At 39.4% G+C, this 16,866-nt stretch overlaps 1 protein-coding gene across 1 annotated transcript in view; it reads right to left on the minus strand.

Moving 5' to 3' along the window:
* CNTNAP2 (contactin associated protein 2) overlaps positions 1 to 16,866 on the minus strand; it is a gene marked incomplete at its 3' end in the record, with an annotated part of 1,031,819 nt that overhangs the window by 90,572 nt on the left and 924,381 nt on the right. The window contains exon 16 of the mRNA XM_080639583.1: positions 5,733 to 5,903. Coding sequence (XP_080495709.1) covers positions 5,733 to 5,903 — 171 coding nt within the window. The remainder of the gene's footprint in view (positions 1 to 5,732; positions 5,904 to 16,866) is intronic.

Consider the following 16,866-nt stretch of genomic DNA (forward strand, 5'->3'; position numbering starts at 1 on the left):
TAATGTTTTCCCATTTAATGTGATAATTTCTTGCTGGCCTCTGGGATGAAGAGATTCCTCAGTGTCCTATGCATTCTTTGACGTGTGGCTAATGCAACATGCTCTCCTAGGGGGTTGTTTTTCAGAGAAGTGACCTTCTGCTAGGAAAGCAAAACAACAACTCAATTAAAAGAAACAATGAAGGTCACACCGGTTTCCCTACCCAGCTAGAAAAATAGAGCAGCAGAAAATACAAGCTGCATTTACATTAATGGATGGGAATTTAAAGAGCATCATGTAGAACACTCATCAATACGGTAGAATTCCATTTCTCTGGAGAAACAATTGATGGAGTTATTAAAATTTGTAAGAAAATATATTAATCAGTCATGTGTTAGAATGTTCAGTCTGGAGGAACGAATGGTGTCTGGGCAGAAGCAAACAGCAGTGGGAATCATGGTCCCTGGTCTGTCACTGCTTCTTGTCTGATTTTGGAGAAGTTACTTATGTTTCAACTAAGCAGCAGTGTAGGACTTCTCAAGTGCAAATGTTAGGTATTAGAGTGCTGTCAGCATCCCTTGCCCACAAAGCAAGCAGACCCATCCTGAAGCCTACCACTGCTCCCATGCAAGCTATGCCATGTAATCCCTTTCACAGCAGCCAAGTTCACTGATCACTCCTCGGGAAGACTTTTAGGTCAGCTAACATTGCAGGGGTTATCAGCCAGCTGACACCTCTGAATACAGGGGTTGTAAGTATTTCTGGCTTTCTAGAGTAAATACATTAGAAAGTTCATTTCTCTCTTACATGTTCATGCCAGGATCAAACACAAACTGACCTTTATCTCTCTAAGAGTCTTCTTTTTTCTATTGCAAAACTGACTTCTTGTTTACTTACTTCAGAATAATAACAGTGAGACACAACTCATTAGTGCCTGTAAATTGCTTAGAGGTGCTGGGATGAAAAGAGATACAGAAGTGAGTAGAGTGTCTTTTTCATTAGAATTATAATTAGGGACTGTAGTGACAGGACAAGGGGTAACGGGTTCAAACTTAAACAGGGGAGGTTTAGATTAGATATAAGTAAAAAGTTCTTTACTGTAAGGGTGGTGAGGCACTGGAATGGGTTGCCCAAGGAAGCTGTGAATGCTCCATCCCTGGTGGTGTTCAAGGCTGGGCTGGACAGAGCCTTGGGTGACATGGTTTAGTGTGAGGTGTCCCTGCCCATGGCAGGGGGTTGGAACTGGATGATCTTAGGGTCTTTTCCAACCCTAACTATTCTGTGATTCTATGATATGACAGTGTCACTAAGGAAGTTTTCCAGAAGCCATTTAATTCACCTCAGGATTTCTAGAGTAACAGTCCTTGGAATCCGACATGAAACAGTGACGGCAGACACTTCTTTCCAAATTCTCATGAACATGGCCCTTCCAAAATTTGCTTTGAGGAATGCATTTCTTTCAAAACTTGGGATTTCTCTTGATCAGAAAATTCAAATGTGGTCTATTTGACAAACATCTGACAGGTATGAAGTAGTTTGGTTTCCATAGTCGTAACTCTCCATAGTCTTCTACCCATATCTTACTAATGTACTAAACCATACTCTTGCTCATCTGACCCTACTCAGGTACATTATTCAGCTGTATTTTAGGTAGCCCCTTGCCTGCTGCAGAGTTTCAAGTCAGGATCCTGAAGGCCTATTTCTCTGCAACTCAATGGCTTTAGACAGGGTCCCTTATGCAAAGCTACCATTGCCAAGGAGGAACAGCTGCAAGTAAGAACTGAATGGGGAGGAGAGCTGAGAGTCTTCCACGAATTCAAATTGAAATTCCTGTCATCTTTCATTTGTCAACATTCAACCCTGAAGTGCTTAAAACCCAAAGAGCATTAGGATTGCTGGTAAAGACCTGGAGGATCCATGTTGCTGTTTGATGTTGTCACTTCATACGTGCTTTCGGGTACACAGGGGTAACAAATGAAGAGCTATGAGAAAGATGCCAAACACTTCTGCAAAATGATGTTCGAGCTATTGGGGGACTGCTTTTATTAAAGGCACTGACACTAAACGGTCTGAGACTGCTGACCTGGCAACTTTGTAAACAGCAGGTTACATATCTCTGAGTCCTAAAAGGCAGGTCAAGGCTAAAGAATCAAAAAAACCGCCCATGGCAAAGGGGAGAGAGGGCTTGTATAAATGAATAAAAAATGGTGTTCTCAATGTTCTCAATCGTGTTTTAATAGGAAGACTGGATTTTAGCTTAAACCCTTCCAAAACTGTACAGGAAAGCTCTAAAAGAGAAAACAATGGGGTTTTTATCTCTCTAAAAAAACCAATTTTATTTTAAAAAGCATATGGAAATTTTGACCAGAGATGTCTGGTTTCTGGAAGCACTGCTTTAGAGAAAAAGTTATACTTATCCAACTACCTCCTTTCTAAGCTATCCTAGGCACTGCCAGCTGACCAGACAGCTATAAAAATAATGGGGTTCTGTAGGTTTACTGATGTATGCAAAAACTGAGGCTTCAGGTAATTCTACATCTCTGCCAACTGTTCCATGAATGGTGACAAGTACAGGCCTGCCAGAGGAGCTGCTTGATAAATGGAATAGCTAAAGACTCCAGCCACATTCATAGTAGCATTTTATCCCAGTTTTTTAATGACAGTCTTCTTTGTCAGCTGTTTGGAAAAGCTATTCCTTAAATCAAAGAAACATGTTCTTCCCTTCCTGTATTCCACCTCTCCTCAGAGATGGCAATCTGGAGCTTTGCTGAAGGCACATGAAGTTAACTCTTCAAGACACTGCAAATTCCACTTCCTTTTCTTATAAATCTAGAGATTTAGAAAAAAAACTGTGCAGTTATTAGACCTGAAGAAGCTTCAAGACAGCACAACAGTAAAATAACTTACTGAATGTTCCTAGTGACAATTTTTGTGCTCAGAATCAAAATACACAGTACCAAGCTCCTTTCCAAAGACTTGAAGGTAAGAATATTTTACAGACTGAATGATTTACTTCCCTAATGTATTCACCAAGCACAACAAGCTGATTAAAATACTGGATATTGTAGAACCTTTTAATTCCTGCTCTGTAGAGCTAAGTTTATGCATCACTAACCATGTACTAGAGGTACACACAAGTATTTCACACATAAGGGAAGAATAAATTAGAATTTGCACTTTCTGCTGTCAGGACACTGATTTCAAGTTTTCCTTGTGGAATGGTGCAAAGTAAAGAAATCAAGAACAGGTTTGTAGGAAGTCATTCTTCCTCAATGCGAAATGTACCTGTAGGAGAGGGCAATGAACAGACAAAAGCAATGCAGCCACTGCCCAAAGTGCAGCAGCTTGCAGTAAATATGTGATGATGGCCACTATGCAGAAACCTGTACTACAAAATAGGCATTCTACTAGAGAATTTGATGGGTTAGCTAGAAAGCAGCTTGCCAAAAGAAACCTTTTTCAGGGTTATGGGGTAATTCTGTAATTACCTTACGGACTTAACTTTATGTTCCTATTCAGAAATAAATTCAGATATTAATTCTATGGCACTTCTGTAAAGGGGAAACAGACTTTTTAGAAGCAGCAGAGTCCACTGTAAGCCATGTAAGGAACTTCTGAAATTCTGAATCTTTACTTTTCATTTGAGTGAATTAAAAAAATAGCAAATGCAGACTAGAACGAAAAAGCCCCATGAAAACTGTATAAGCAAACATTCATTAGACAAACACGTAATTCAGAGGAGAGAATGAGTTTCTTTGTTACTAAACCCACAGCATTCAACTCTTTCTGAGCTGTGACCAGGAGAACATTTAAGTTACAGCAAGACCTATTTTCTGGGGCCCTAAAAATTTCAAGCAGTAGTTCCCAGGAAAGAATGCAATTATATCGAATGAACTGCTTTGTACTTTTTAGAAATACAGTCAGGATAGTTTTAATCACGTGTATTTTATTACTTTAAGCAGCACCAGTGTGTTTGATCTCACAGAGTGTTGTAACAGGTGAAATTTCATATCTCTGCCCTCGAGAATTTGCAATCTAAGGTTTAGATTCAGGGCCATGAAGCACAGGTTGAATTTATGCATATGTGAGATCACAGCAAAGTCAGTGGATCTCAAACACAGGCTTAAAATGAAACTTCTGTTAACAATATTCTGGGTACACAGCCACAGGCTTTCAGGAGCTGGTGCATCTACTCAGTGAGCCACTGCAGAATGATTATTATTTAAACTGTGTTGAGTTCAAAAGAATTATAGTCTCTGCCAAGTCACCTTTATTCACTATTACTGTCACCTTCTAGCTAAGTTAACAGCATGGCTAGTCTGATAACTACAGTGGCTAACAACCCCTTTCCATACAGTAGAAGAGCAAGAAGCTCTGGAAATGCCCACCTCAGCTGACTGTACTACTTAAAATCAAAGTGAAATTAGATAACTTCATTATTAAAGGGCTATACTTCTTGTTAATAAAAAAGAGACTTTTCTCTGTGACTCAAGAGGAGCTATTTTGATTTGCACCACTTGCAGGTTACAGAAAACTGGGATTAAGCAACATCAATTAAACTCCCTGCAGAATGAGTGAAAGAAGCTCTCACCCACTTGGAACTTGGCACTTTACTCCTACCCAGAGGGAAAATTTAGTTACATTTTAAATTTAGAAACCAGCTCCTGGTGGTTTCTACATTTCTACATTCCAGTCTGTGCCTTTAGACTTCGGGAAGTGTCAAAACCACCTTTTTATTTTAAAATTACATGGGCCCATATAAATCACACTGAATCTGCATAAAAAGATTATTTGGGGTACGCAAACAGTTTCTTCTCTTCCAACATTAGTGACGTTGGACGCTGACTTACGTGCGTCAACATTTACAGCTGGGTCTTTGGCATCCATGAGCAGCTCCTGCAGCAAGAGGAAGCAGGAATGTTTTTCCTGGTGCTGGGAGGCAGCTTGCTGCATGGATGTAACCCTGTTGCTTTAATGTGCCACTAAAGGCTGTAGTAACAGCCGCAGAGCACAGCAGGCCTCTTGCTGCTCCCATTTGTGGCAGGCTTAACTGGTCGAGGGAGAACAAAGGAGACGTGAAACATTTCCCCACCCCCCAATTCAACTGCTTCAATTTCACTAAGCAGAATTCAGGCACAGCTGAGGATTTTGGCACATTCCTTGGGAAGTTTGTCCCTGGGCCATTAAAAATGGTTTAAATAATAAAATCAACTTGTCTTTTGATATCATGATGCCCTCTTTTTTCAGATCAGTGATTTTATTAACAGATAATGCTGATAAAGATTTATTTTTTATGAGATTCTTTAGGGCTTTTAAATATCATATGTAATTTTTCAGCGCTCTGCCTCCTTACAGAGCTGATTAAGATGCTCTCTCTTTTTCTTTCTTTTCCTTATTTCCAAAACAAGTGTGAGATAAAATAGAAAAGCAACAGAGCTGAAGACATACGCTTTTAAGAAATAAGTCTGGCATGCAATTTTGAAGAACTTTTTCAGGTTGGTGTCATTTTTGTAACTGATGTTACCAGTTCTATTCTTCTTTGTGTTCATCCCCTCAATAAACAATCCAAATATCCTTCCAGCACTGCTCCTACATAAGGCAACTTGAAAATAAGTCAAGCAGCTTGATTTGGGAGGTTTTCCCCAGAATTTAGTGAGCTTACACATTTTACTGAATAATACACATTACTTGAAACCCACTATCTGACATGAACCTGCTTCAGGTGCCAGGAATGATGGGAAGCATATACTTACATTTCAGCTCCAATTTGATAAAGTCAGTGTTCCCCAGATTCTCAAGAAACACCCCGTCTGAAGCCGATGTTTTGAAGTAGAAAGAGATGTCTGCACTGGTTTCCCCTTGGAAGGTGGAGAAGTGAAGGTAGGATGATGAAGTAACAAAAGAGGCTGCATTCCAGTAATTCCCTGCATGGGACAGACAGGAAAGATACATGTTTCAGTGCTCCATTGAAGCTGTCTGAAAAGTGAAGCTTTTAATGTCAATATATGCTACAGTGTTGTCTATGCTGAAAAAACCCCGGAACACCTTGATTCTACTACCTCCTTTTCGTTTTTCTGGATATAGCCCATCAGGTTTCAGAAGGTAGAGCAAGTTAATGATACATTTATTTTCAAGTTCCTAATTTATCATATTCAGTCATACACAAATGTGTTGCTACTACAGGTGTCGTACAGTAACACTGAATTTATAGGAGATCAGACAGATGGGCAAAACACTAATCTGGTGACTGCCTCCTCAGGCACATGTTTTGCTTTCATATATTGGCTCACATGTAAATTACTAGTTTTGAAATTTACATAACTATAACCATTTCTTCTGAAAATGTAGCCGTGTCTATTAGAAGTCTATTAGTATGTATAGGAAAAATTCAATAAATGAAGCTAAGCAGTACATTAATACATACTAATAGTCCCCCATGTATTTTTCTACTGGAAAAATATAATAATTAAGAATAGTCAAGAACTCTAGCAGTACTTTAGCTAGCATGCCAGTCAACTTTCTGTGCAAGGTAGAATTACACTGCAAAGATAAAAAAATCATAAGATAAAGTAGACCTGGTAAGGCAGCAAGAGACTGAAACGGCTAATTCTAGTTTCATCAGGATGCTTATATATCCACATTGAGAAATGTATTACACTGCCAATCATTACTTCACCACAGCTGAGTCCTTAGTATTCCAGCTAATAAACACAACAAGAAACTATTTTTCACTCCAGTCAAAACTCCCAGAGAAGTTTTCTATTATCTGATTACTGAGCTAGGTGATAATGCTATTATTTCTCTGGTTAGGACTAGATGAATATGAATGAGCTTGCTGAAGCTCCAGAAGCTCAACATTGCTCATCACTGGCCCATACCCAAGTTCAAAGTGTTATAATTTGTGTAATTTATTAATCTCTATTCAAATTTAAATTGAACATCTGAATTAACAGAAGGCGGCTTTAGGTTTAAATACATGTCTACTATTGCTTTCCTTATTTTAATCCCATCCCCTTCATTTAATTCTGCCTCTCTTAAGAATACAGAATGAGAGAGAGGCTTTAGAAAAAGATGCAGCTTTCCATTTACTTTAATGCATCCCAGGAAAACTGTGAGATTCTGTGTGTATGTGTGTGCAGGCACATGTGAGCAGTGAAAAGGCGATATAATGGGCATTCATAACATAGATACATAGCTTTGTGAGTTAACTATGTCAGCTGGTTTTCAAGACGTATTACTATTTACCCTACTTAGACAAACTGGTAATTTCCAGACTGAATATTAATCATTTCTATAGAAACGTCAATAATCTTCATATCATAGGCAAGAAAACTCAGCTAATTAATTGCAAGGTCTTGCTCTGAAAACATACCTAGTGGTAAAGCAACACAGATAAAAAAGGTCTAGAATTTTATTTTCACTCATGCTCTCAGGTCTCTTTCTATCTTTCACTTTTCAGAGAGCTCCCTCACTATTAGGCTTGCTGATGGTCAATGTGCAGGAGTGCTTTGTCTGTTAGCACAGGATCCAGGCGGATTCCTGAGCACACTTTCCAACTTGCAGATGTACGTGGACATCTACATTTCCTTCTCTTGGGAGCTACAGACACGCTAGATGCTGGCAGACTCTCAAAACAGGTTTTATTCCACTTACTGAATAAAATCACACAAAATAAGAAGGACTCAGACAAAAAGTCAGGACTATATTAATGCAATCCTTGTTAAGGAGCTAATTCAGCTGCCCTGAAAAACCTTGTAGAAAGCTTTGCATATCTTTCTAAATTAAGTATTTTAGCCCCTTGGCTTTACATTCTCTGAGTATTACCCAAGTTATAAGCCTATACCACGAAGAACACAAAATTCAAGTACTAACAGAGACAAGTATCTTTTCATTGAGAAAGGCTCCCCGGCCACCTGGCCACCTCGCTACCCCAGATACCAGGGTGAGTATGCAGCTGTGTCACCATGCAGCCAAAGAGCACAGCCACAATGGGCTCTGCTGCCAGCCTTCCTCCTCTGGCCAGGGATGCTGGTTATGGACCAGCATCACTCAGCCATCTGTCACTGCACACAACTCCCATGTTCACACCATACTTCCACCTTCTGTGAGCCTCACACAGCTCAAGAACTACAAGTTAGACACCAGCTTAACCAATCACTTCCACTGATGCATTGACAACACTTTGTTGAAAGTATCTTATGCCAAGTCCTGGCATGAGACCCTAGTCCCTTAACTGTAGTCTCCACTGCAATACTGGATATTATTATCATTACTATTGCAATTCAGTAAGTAAGAGTAAGACCTGCTACATGAAACAGCTATTTATTTTGTAGTATTTTGTTTTTTCAATGATCTCAGAAACTTGAATGCACTAAGTGCAGTTTAATGTAGACTCCGTCTGCAGTGCTGCGACACTCTGGGTTAAATACTTAACCGTGACAGTGTGTAACCAAAGTTGAGGTTTGCCTTTACAGGGAATTCCTTGTCACCTATATGCAGCCATTTCCTTGCACAGTCAAAGAAAATTTCACTTTCTTAGTTTTTAAAGAACAATACAGATTTCAGAGTCTTAAGAACTGGTACTGGCTGTGAGTTTATCCAATAGGATCCAATCATATGGCTAAGAATGTCAAACCATCACAACAGTACTCTTCTCCAAGTAAGACTACCACTGCTGAGTACAACTGCGGGACCAGGTGGATGGGTTTGTATTGAAATGCATGTAACCACTTTGTTGAACAAAATCAATCAATTTTTATTTAGTCCTACATCTAGTCTAATGAAGACGTCACTCACTAAGGAAGGACACTGCATTTCAGATGCTGTGATCTGACTCTGCAGAAAGCCTTGGCTGCAGATGCTACTGGCAAGAGGATAAACAAGAAACAGTGCAGACTGAATGGGGAAACCTGCAGCTTGAGAGAAGCATTTCAAAGACTGTTCATAACAAATTCTTATGAAGATAAAATCGTATTTTCACACATTGGTACACGTTCATCCCAAAACTCTTGCAGAGGAAAAAGACATTTTATTAAGAGTACAACAGAAATGTTTTGCTAAACATACATAATTATTTTTATCATCAAATAGTATCTTTTGGTAATAAAGGGGATCTCTAAGGAAATCCTGACTAAAAATCCACTTTACACACATTATTACTGTTGCTTGCTAGGAACCTTTGTCAGCCACTGTACCTCAAAATTTCTTGGGCACATTGTCACATATCTTTCCTCTAATGGTTTGAACGTATTGATCCTACAAGCCTTTTTCTCCCACTTTAGGCTTAGCAAGCAGTAGATGGAGGAAATTGGGGCTGCCATTTAAACTGCAGAGTAGATACTATGAGACACCAAACTAATAGGAAGCGGGAAAGGGAATTTTTTTAGAAAGAGCACTCTAAATGCTAAGTTCATAATCCACCCTGTTAACAATGATTGTGTCATGACTATTGCCTAGGAATAACAGGACCTTACAAAATGTTATGCTTACTGGACATGATTGAGAAAGCCTTGCACAAAAGGTTCTGCTTAGTAAGACAGTCACTCCAGCTAGGAGGGATAGTTTTCAGGAACACAGTAGGCTTGTAAACATTAAACTGAAGAAGACAGAAGGGCTTCTGTTTTGAAGATCATCCCTTTCTTTGCCCTTTCTCCCTCCAGATAGCTAAAATACGATAAAAGCTAAGGAGGACTTTTATTGTGGAGTACAGTCTGAAAGATAACATTATAATTTCATTTTCTTCTTTATAAGCTCATCTATAATTCTGTAATTCAGACCACAGCTCTGTTGTGTAACTCTGTTGTTTTAAGCTTGCTTAGCATTTAAATTTGATTTAAACCAGTTAAACAGGTACAGAGCATGCTGCTGTCATAGAAGCACACATACAAATAAATCACACCACCACACAACCCTTTTCAGTCGTTTGCAACCCAAGATAAATGTGGAGATCTCAAAAACACGGCTGTGTTTCTCAGAAAGTTGCATGCTTCTTGGTGATGGCATTAAGCCTTAGGACACGGGGCACGCAGAAGCAGGCAAGGGAAGAGCTGACCACAACCCCAGAGGAAACTCTGCCATGGATGTTTGCCTGGATCCAAGCAGGGATCAGAGCAATAGCTGTGCCAGAGGTGCTTCAATGGACCACATAACACTTTGTGACTCTGTTTTCAATTTGTGTCAAGGTTGCTCACAGCTCTGGTTATCTGCTGTGGAAATTAAAATCCAACTCATTAAGCTCTTGTGAAACAGCCTTACCTCTTTCTCATTAGCTTTGCTAACCCTGAGTTACTGTGTTCTTTATAATCTGTATGGTACAAAGTGTCTCTTCTACTGCTCCATAAAGACTCACTGCACTACAATTACAAAGGTATGATTTTTACAAGAAGCACGATAGTTTGTAGCCACAAGAAATCACCTGCACTACAAAGATGAATGAGAAGGGACACCTTAAATCTCAGATAAAAAGCTGAATGAAGACTTGGAGGTTTTCTCCCATGAAGTCCCACCTCAGTGAGGAGGAAGGAGACGGTTGCTATAATACAGATAAGGATAAATTCATCTCATCCTTAGTCACCCAACATGGGCTGATATCCTTTACTGTGAGGTAGATCTGTAATGTTATAACACAGTCACCTGGCTTACAGCAATCAGCCTTTCAGCTTCTCCCTTGCAGTACTTTTGTCCAGAACTCCCTTGCTAGCTCCCATCAATATCTTCTTTCTTAGCGTGATTGAAATTCATGCTCTAACAGCATCAATTTCACTTTTACATTTAAACCCCATTGAAATGGATAATGGCAATAGCAGAACTGTAAAAGACGTCAGTGCTTTTAGCCCTGCTAGGCAATAGCACTAGAGAATGAATGCTGCAATGTCAGGCAGCTCTTATGTATTTCAAAAACCTCCAGGGCCCTCATCTGCAGCAAAACAGATTTTCTATCAAAACCATTATGTGAATAAAATGTAAGAATAGTCTTATATTTCAGAGAAGATGGATGCGTGAATGGAAAACTGTTCTGCACCACAAAGTAATGGTTTCAGATTATCCATACAATTATGCTCAACAAATCAAGCTGCTTTTTTCTTTTCCTTTCTTCTTTTTTCCATTCTGGGAGAGAGCAATCTACGCATGCACCCTCAGAGCAGTTTGGGTATCGGTACAGTGACAATCACAGCTTTGATTCAAGTCTTCAGATCTGCATCATGAATGGAATTGGCCTAATGAAATCTAAATTTGCTGTTGGACTTTATCCAACTTCACTGAAATAAGGGATAAGAAGGAGGAAAGTTTCCAATAAAAAATAATGTCACAAGTTATTCAGGAAACAAAAGAAAAGCCAAGAAAAACTGGCAACATCTTCTGCACTAAGTTGTACCTTACTGTGGAAGGTGTAACTGCAAACTTCAATCGAGACAGGCCCTCTTCTGTCACCACCACTAATCTGAATGAGGCTGCAAGCACAGCTTCAGCCTGAGGTGGTGGTGTGTGTGTTGGGGGGAGAGGAGAACAAGGATGACAAGTCATCAGAATCCAAAGTCTTTTTCTGGGGGGACTACAATGCTTGTAGCTCCTTCTCACTGGAGGATCTGCTTGGTGCTAACACACATTTAGACCTTTATTCTTTAATGGTCTGCAACTCTCTGCCACATGTTTTACCATACTACATTAACATTTACCACACTTGATGTATATATAATTTACTATATGTGATAAGTTTTGCTTATATTACTTGATTTCTTTGGTAGCTCTGAAATCAGTTTCAATCATCTCCAGTCCTGAATTTACTTGATCATTGGTGAGTTGTTGATAGAACTGGGATCCTGTATTAGTCAGTGCTCAGCCCTGTATCAGCCCATGCCTGTAGTCCTCTGCCTTGAAGCCCATATTCCCATTTTTCAAGACCACTGCTATCATACTGAGTATGCATCGTACCATTGTTAGTCATCAATACCTCATTCTGCACAGAGTAACTACTTTTTGCTAGTATCTATATAAAAAATGTGGTTATACCATAAGAAATAAACAAAAATAAAACAAACTATGCATAGCTCCCTGTAATTGGAAAAAAAATGGTGTTTCAGCTAAACCAAAGCTTAAGGCAGGGGCTAAAAGAGTGCAAGCTTGGCAAGGCTGTGGCCTTGCATCCTGAGTACAATGGCCACAGACTGTGACTAGAGACAGCAGCACTGTGATTATGGTTTTTAACCTCTTTGATTTCTGTACTACATCTCAAACTCAAAGTGATTCGCTGAGGATTCTCTTCTGGAAGTTCACTGATATATCTTTTCTGAAAGTGAGATCCTGAAAAAGGTTGAGTGCATCTGCACATCTGGGTGGTGATCTTCCACTGATGCCCCTGCCTCCTCCAGTGGCAGGAAGGTTGGTTGGTGTTCACTCACAGCCCTTTGCTACCTCTTCTTTTACTGCAAATGCCAAAAGTCCTGCATGCCTGCCACTGCTGTGACAATGCTTGATTTCATTACAGAATTTGTCACCTTTTCACACAGGCCCAAGGTCTAAAGCCTCTCCTTTATGCAGAACAAGACACTGGGGAGAAGGTAACTGCATTTCAGGAATTACAAATGCAGGCTAGCCTTAAATTGCTTATGTAGAAATTAAAGAGTCTCTGCCCTATTATCTGGGATCAACTTAAGTACTGCCATCAGTAATGAAGGATGCAAAGCAGCTTACATTAAGATCGCAACAAGATGGATAGCAGTTTAGCTCCTTGCTGTTATAAATTACCTGTTTTCATAAAGATTCTCAAGTGACATAACACTTACAAGACATAGACCAATGGATATAAACAAGAAGTTTGCTTTACTATGCCAGTCACTCTATTTGCTGAGTGAGGGAAAAGCGCAATCACATTTGTCATTGAAATGTAGAAAGTCAATGAAACTGGTTCAGTGATGCAGAAAGATTTCCAGCACGTGCTCTGTTACCTGCAATCATCTTTGGAAGATCATTTTTCAAAAGCCTTGCCTCCTGGTCACAATACCTAGTCACAATGCATACCATGTCAATGCTGGCATCATTATTTTCATCCATCTAAAGAAGGAAAGGTCCTGATCTGGCATGGTTTACAACCTGGAGCAGTGTAACGTGCTGATGGAGCTTTAATGATGCATGTAAATTGGTGTCCTTTCAAGGGAATTTTCTTAAACAGTAACTGACCTACAAACATCAGCTTGATCACCCCTGTGCCACAGTCAACGCAGTGTGTAGGAACCCTGCCATGATGCCAGAATGGTAAACATTAAACACAGGAACCTGCTGCTGTCCACAAGCCATGTTACTAAATAGGAGGACCTGGTTCTCTATTGCCTTGTAGCTATTGGTGGGTGTTTACACCCGTGCAAAGCAATTTAACAGCTGATGATCCCCATCTGGTAATACTGTGGTGATAACCACCGTATGTCTAGCACGCGATTGTGCAAGATGCAAGGCAAAGACAAGGACAATAATGTAAGAAAATCTTTTTTAACAGCTCAGTTCCTCTGTGGTCCTAAATTTATTCCCTGTGCTGTGGAGGGGAACTGCAGTTCTCAGACCCCCCTCCTTTCTGCTCTCCAGATCCCTGGGGCTAGGTATGTGGACAATGAGATGCACGTCAGAGTTCAGGAGAGGCATAGAGCCATTGCACTGGCCCAACATCATGTGGACAACATGATCCAGTAACCATTTCTACCACTGCTATTCCCACTTGCTATCCCTGGAATGAAGTTTTATAAGAAGAATGTACTAGGTTATCTATAAGCAGCTTTTCCCCTCTACATTTTCTCATTTCTGGAGGAAAGTTTCTATGTTTAGGGTGATGTTTCTGTTCCTATGTGTGGCTTCAAACTCATCGATGTTTGGCTATGGATCTGGCCTCAGTGTCCTGGCTAACTGACCATCTGATTTGTGCTCTTCTTGAGCAGCTCCACTTTCAGACTAGAAAATGTTCTTCCGAATTAAAATGTAAGATGCAATTTAGGCTTGATGTAGCACACTAACTATTCTTCATGTCATTGATTCCAGAATTAACATGTTATTCACAGAGATCATCAAATTATTTTGCTTGATCTTCTATTACTAGATGGATTTCAGAGCCTTCTGAACTAAAACTGAGAATATTTAACTCACAAGATATGACTAGGTCCTTTGATGAATCATAGTCCTCTGAGCTTTGATGAAACCTATGGCTAAAACCATTTGCTTGAAGTATTAATTTAATTCAGCAGGTGCACTATTAATACAAAGTTATGCTATTCTACTGCTTATCTGTATGACTCCTTTGTTCATGTCTCAATCCAATTCCACAGAAATTAAGAAATACTTCAGATGTACATGAAACTTACAGTTAAGAAGTAAAACTCTAACCTTCATTCTCATAGTGCCAGTCCGGTTTTATGTCACTATAACATTATTCCTGGTCCAACCTTTTACAATATATTTTCTAGGCATCAGGTTTTTACTGATATTTGCTATTTATACTTTCTAGACCATCAATTAAAGCAGCTATGGAGAATATGAGTTCTAGAGATGGACATCCTAGATGTGTTGAATCCAAACAGCCAAGAGGCTAATATCTCTGTGGCCTCCCAGTCTTAGTCTGCTCTAGGAACTGAGAAGAACCAGTGGAGTTTACGTTATGGTACCATTCCACCCCAGATGTTGCCTTGAGCATCTGCTCTATTACGTGCTTTGGCCCTGAACCTACACACCTTGATATGCCTATGCTGATCTAGCCTTCCCCCTCAGTCACTAATATCAGACTTTGCAAGAGGGTCTTTGAAAAGTAGTTTTATGATTCATTTCTGTGTCATCTCTGGCAGAGAAACTTCTCACATGGCTGCATTTGAGCCTTTCTTCCATTCATTGTTTGTTTCTTACCTTTAAAATTACCCATTAAAACTACCACTGTTCCCAAAGATCTTACTGTGCTCCTACCAGATCTTACACTGTCTCAGCAGTGTTTGAAATCCAAGAATGCAAAGGAAGAGTACTTAGAAAATTTCAGTTTTATAAAGTTTCCTGTACTAAAGGGTCCCCTAAAGCTTTGTGCCTGTCTATATTCTCTTCATCCAGCTATTTCAGTCTTCACATTACCATTAGTGCCATTGTTAATATTGTGACCAGAGAATAAAGTTACATGGGCAAAGGTGAGTCACTCTTTCAGCACTCCCTGGCAAGGCACTTTTCAAATGCCATACAGGTGAGGCAAGCAAATATATGTAGTGTAATAGCAAAATCTAAACCAGAACCTTAACTAAATTCTTTTTAGACTAGATAGGTCATTGTATGGAGAGAGAAGAAGGTATCTACTGCACTCCTGTTGCAGCCAGGCATAAAATTCTTATGGACACAAAATGTCACTCAGCAGCACTGAGACTGAGAATCTTCAGTGTATATATACATGTTAAAAATGTCCTTATGGGTTCAATAAGGATTAAAGCAACCAGAGTCTACAGATATATATAAAAGAAAGGCTTATACATAGCACCCCATAATAGAAAATTATTAGCTTCAGCATTTAAAAAAATTCTAGTACCAACAACTTCTGTCAAAGGTTTAACTTCTCTGGATATCCCTTCCAACCTCAACTGTTCTGTGAAAGTAAGAACAATGAACAGGAAAACATAATCTGGTTCTGGCTTGAATGAAAATGGCAAAGAACTCAATCTCATTAAAAAAAAAAGGAAATAAAATTGGTATTTTGGGGGTGAAATGGTTTGTGAAAACAAACGTCCCTCTATATCTACAGGAGATCTGACTCTGACCTCTTTCACATCATTCTGGCATGGCTCTGCTGTTCATGGCATCACATTCAATTTATACAAATCTGAGAATTTACTCACTGCTTACTTCCCAAATCTTTTCCATCTCAGCCAATACGCAATGAAAGAAAAAATGAAGTGTGAAAAGATGTCTCAAAAAGAAAGAGATCTTTCTTTCTCTGTCATTTCTTTCCTTCCCTCCTTTCCTCTCTCCCTCCCTTTTCTAAGTTTTCTACTTTCTAGGTTTTCCAGTCCTAAATGTCTCTCTACTAAACAGTCATTCAGAAATTTGGACTTGCAATGTTTCACCCGGCATTTAACAACAAAAAACTGCAGAGCAAACCTGCCTTAAGACATTCTACAAAGCATGGTACAAAGTGCGAAAAGCATGCATATCTAAAATTAGAGTACCAGAACACAACAGGAATCCCTTGCACTGAAGGTTTTTATCTCAAATGGAAGGATGACTTGGGGTGAAGGCACTATGCCATAAGTTAGTCATCCTAAATTCAATTTTTTGTCTCTGACATTCTTATCACACATGACCCTGGCCAAGTTGCTTATGGCTTATGGCTCCAGAGTTCAAGATCTGTGAGGTGATGAACATACCTCTTCTCTCTTTTCCTTTATCAGGTCTTGAATCTTAATCTTGTAGGACTGTCAATATACACAGCAAACTGTGGTTGTGATCTTAGGCGCAAGAAGCAGCTTTTCTTATTGAAGCAGAGTACTGAACTTGGGATTTGAACACACTGCTGTGAGACAAGTGTTCACAATAATTTTCCATAAATTTACTCCTTACCTTTCATATTATCCAAATACATTGCTGTTGTGTGAAGTTGTTAAATGAGTGTCAAAACATACTGAAAATAGAGAACACAGTTCTTAACATCGTTCTGCCTCCTCAAGCAGCAAAACACCAATGTGGCAACCGCATTTATGGATAAAAACCTATACATGTGTAAATAAAAGATCTATCAACACTTAACAAGCAAAGATGAGAAATATTTCACTATGCATTAAGAAGTGAATGTTTCTTCACAGTGCTCTGTAACCCTTCATGAGTGTCATTTTCTCGTGATGACCAACACATCCATCTTATCACATTACTTTTTACAACATTTAT

This window comes from Psittacula echo, assembly GCF_963264785.1.
Source record: "Psittacula echo genome assembly, chromosome: 2".
Classification (NCBI taxonomy): Eukaryota; Metazoa; Chordata; class Aves; order Psittaciformes; family Psittacidae; genus Psittacula; species Psittacula echo.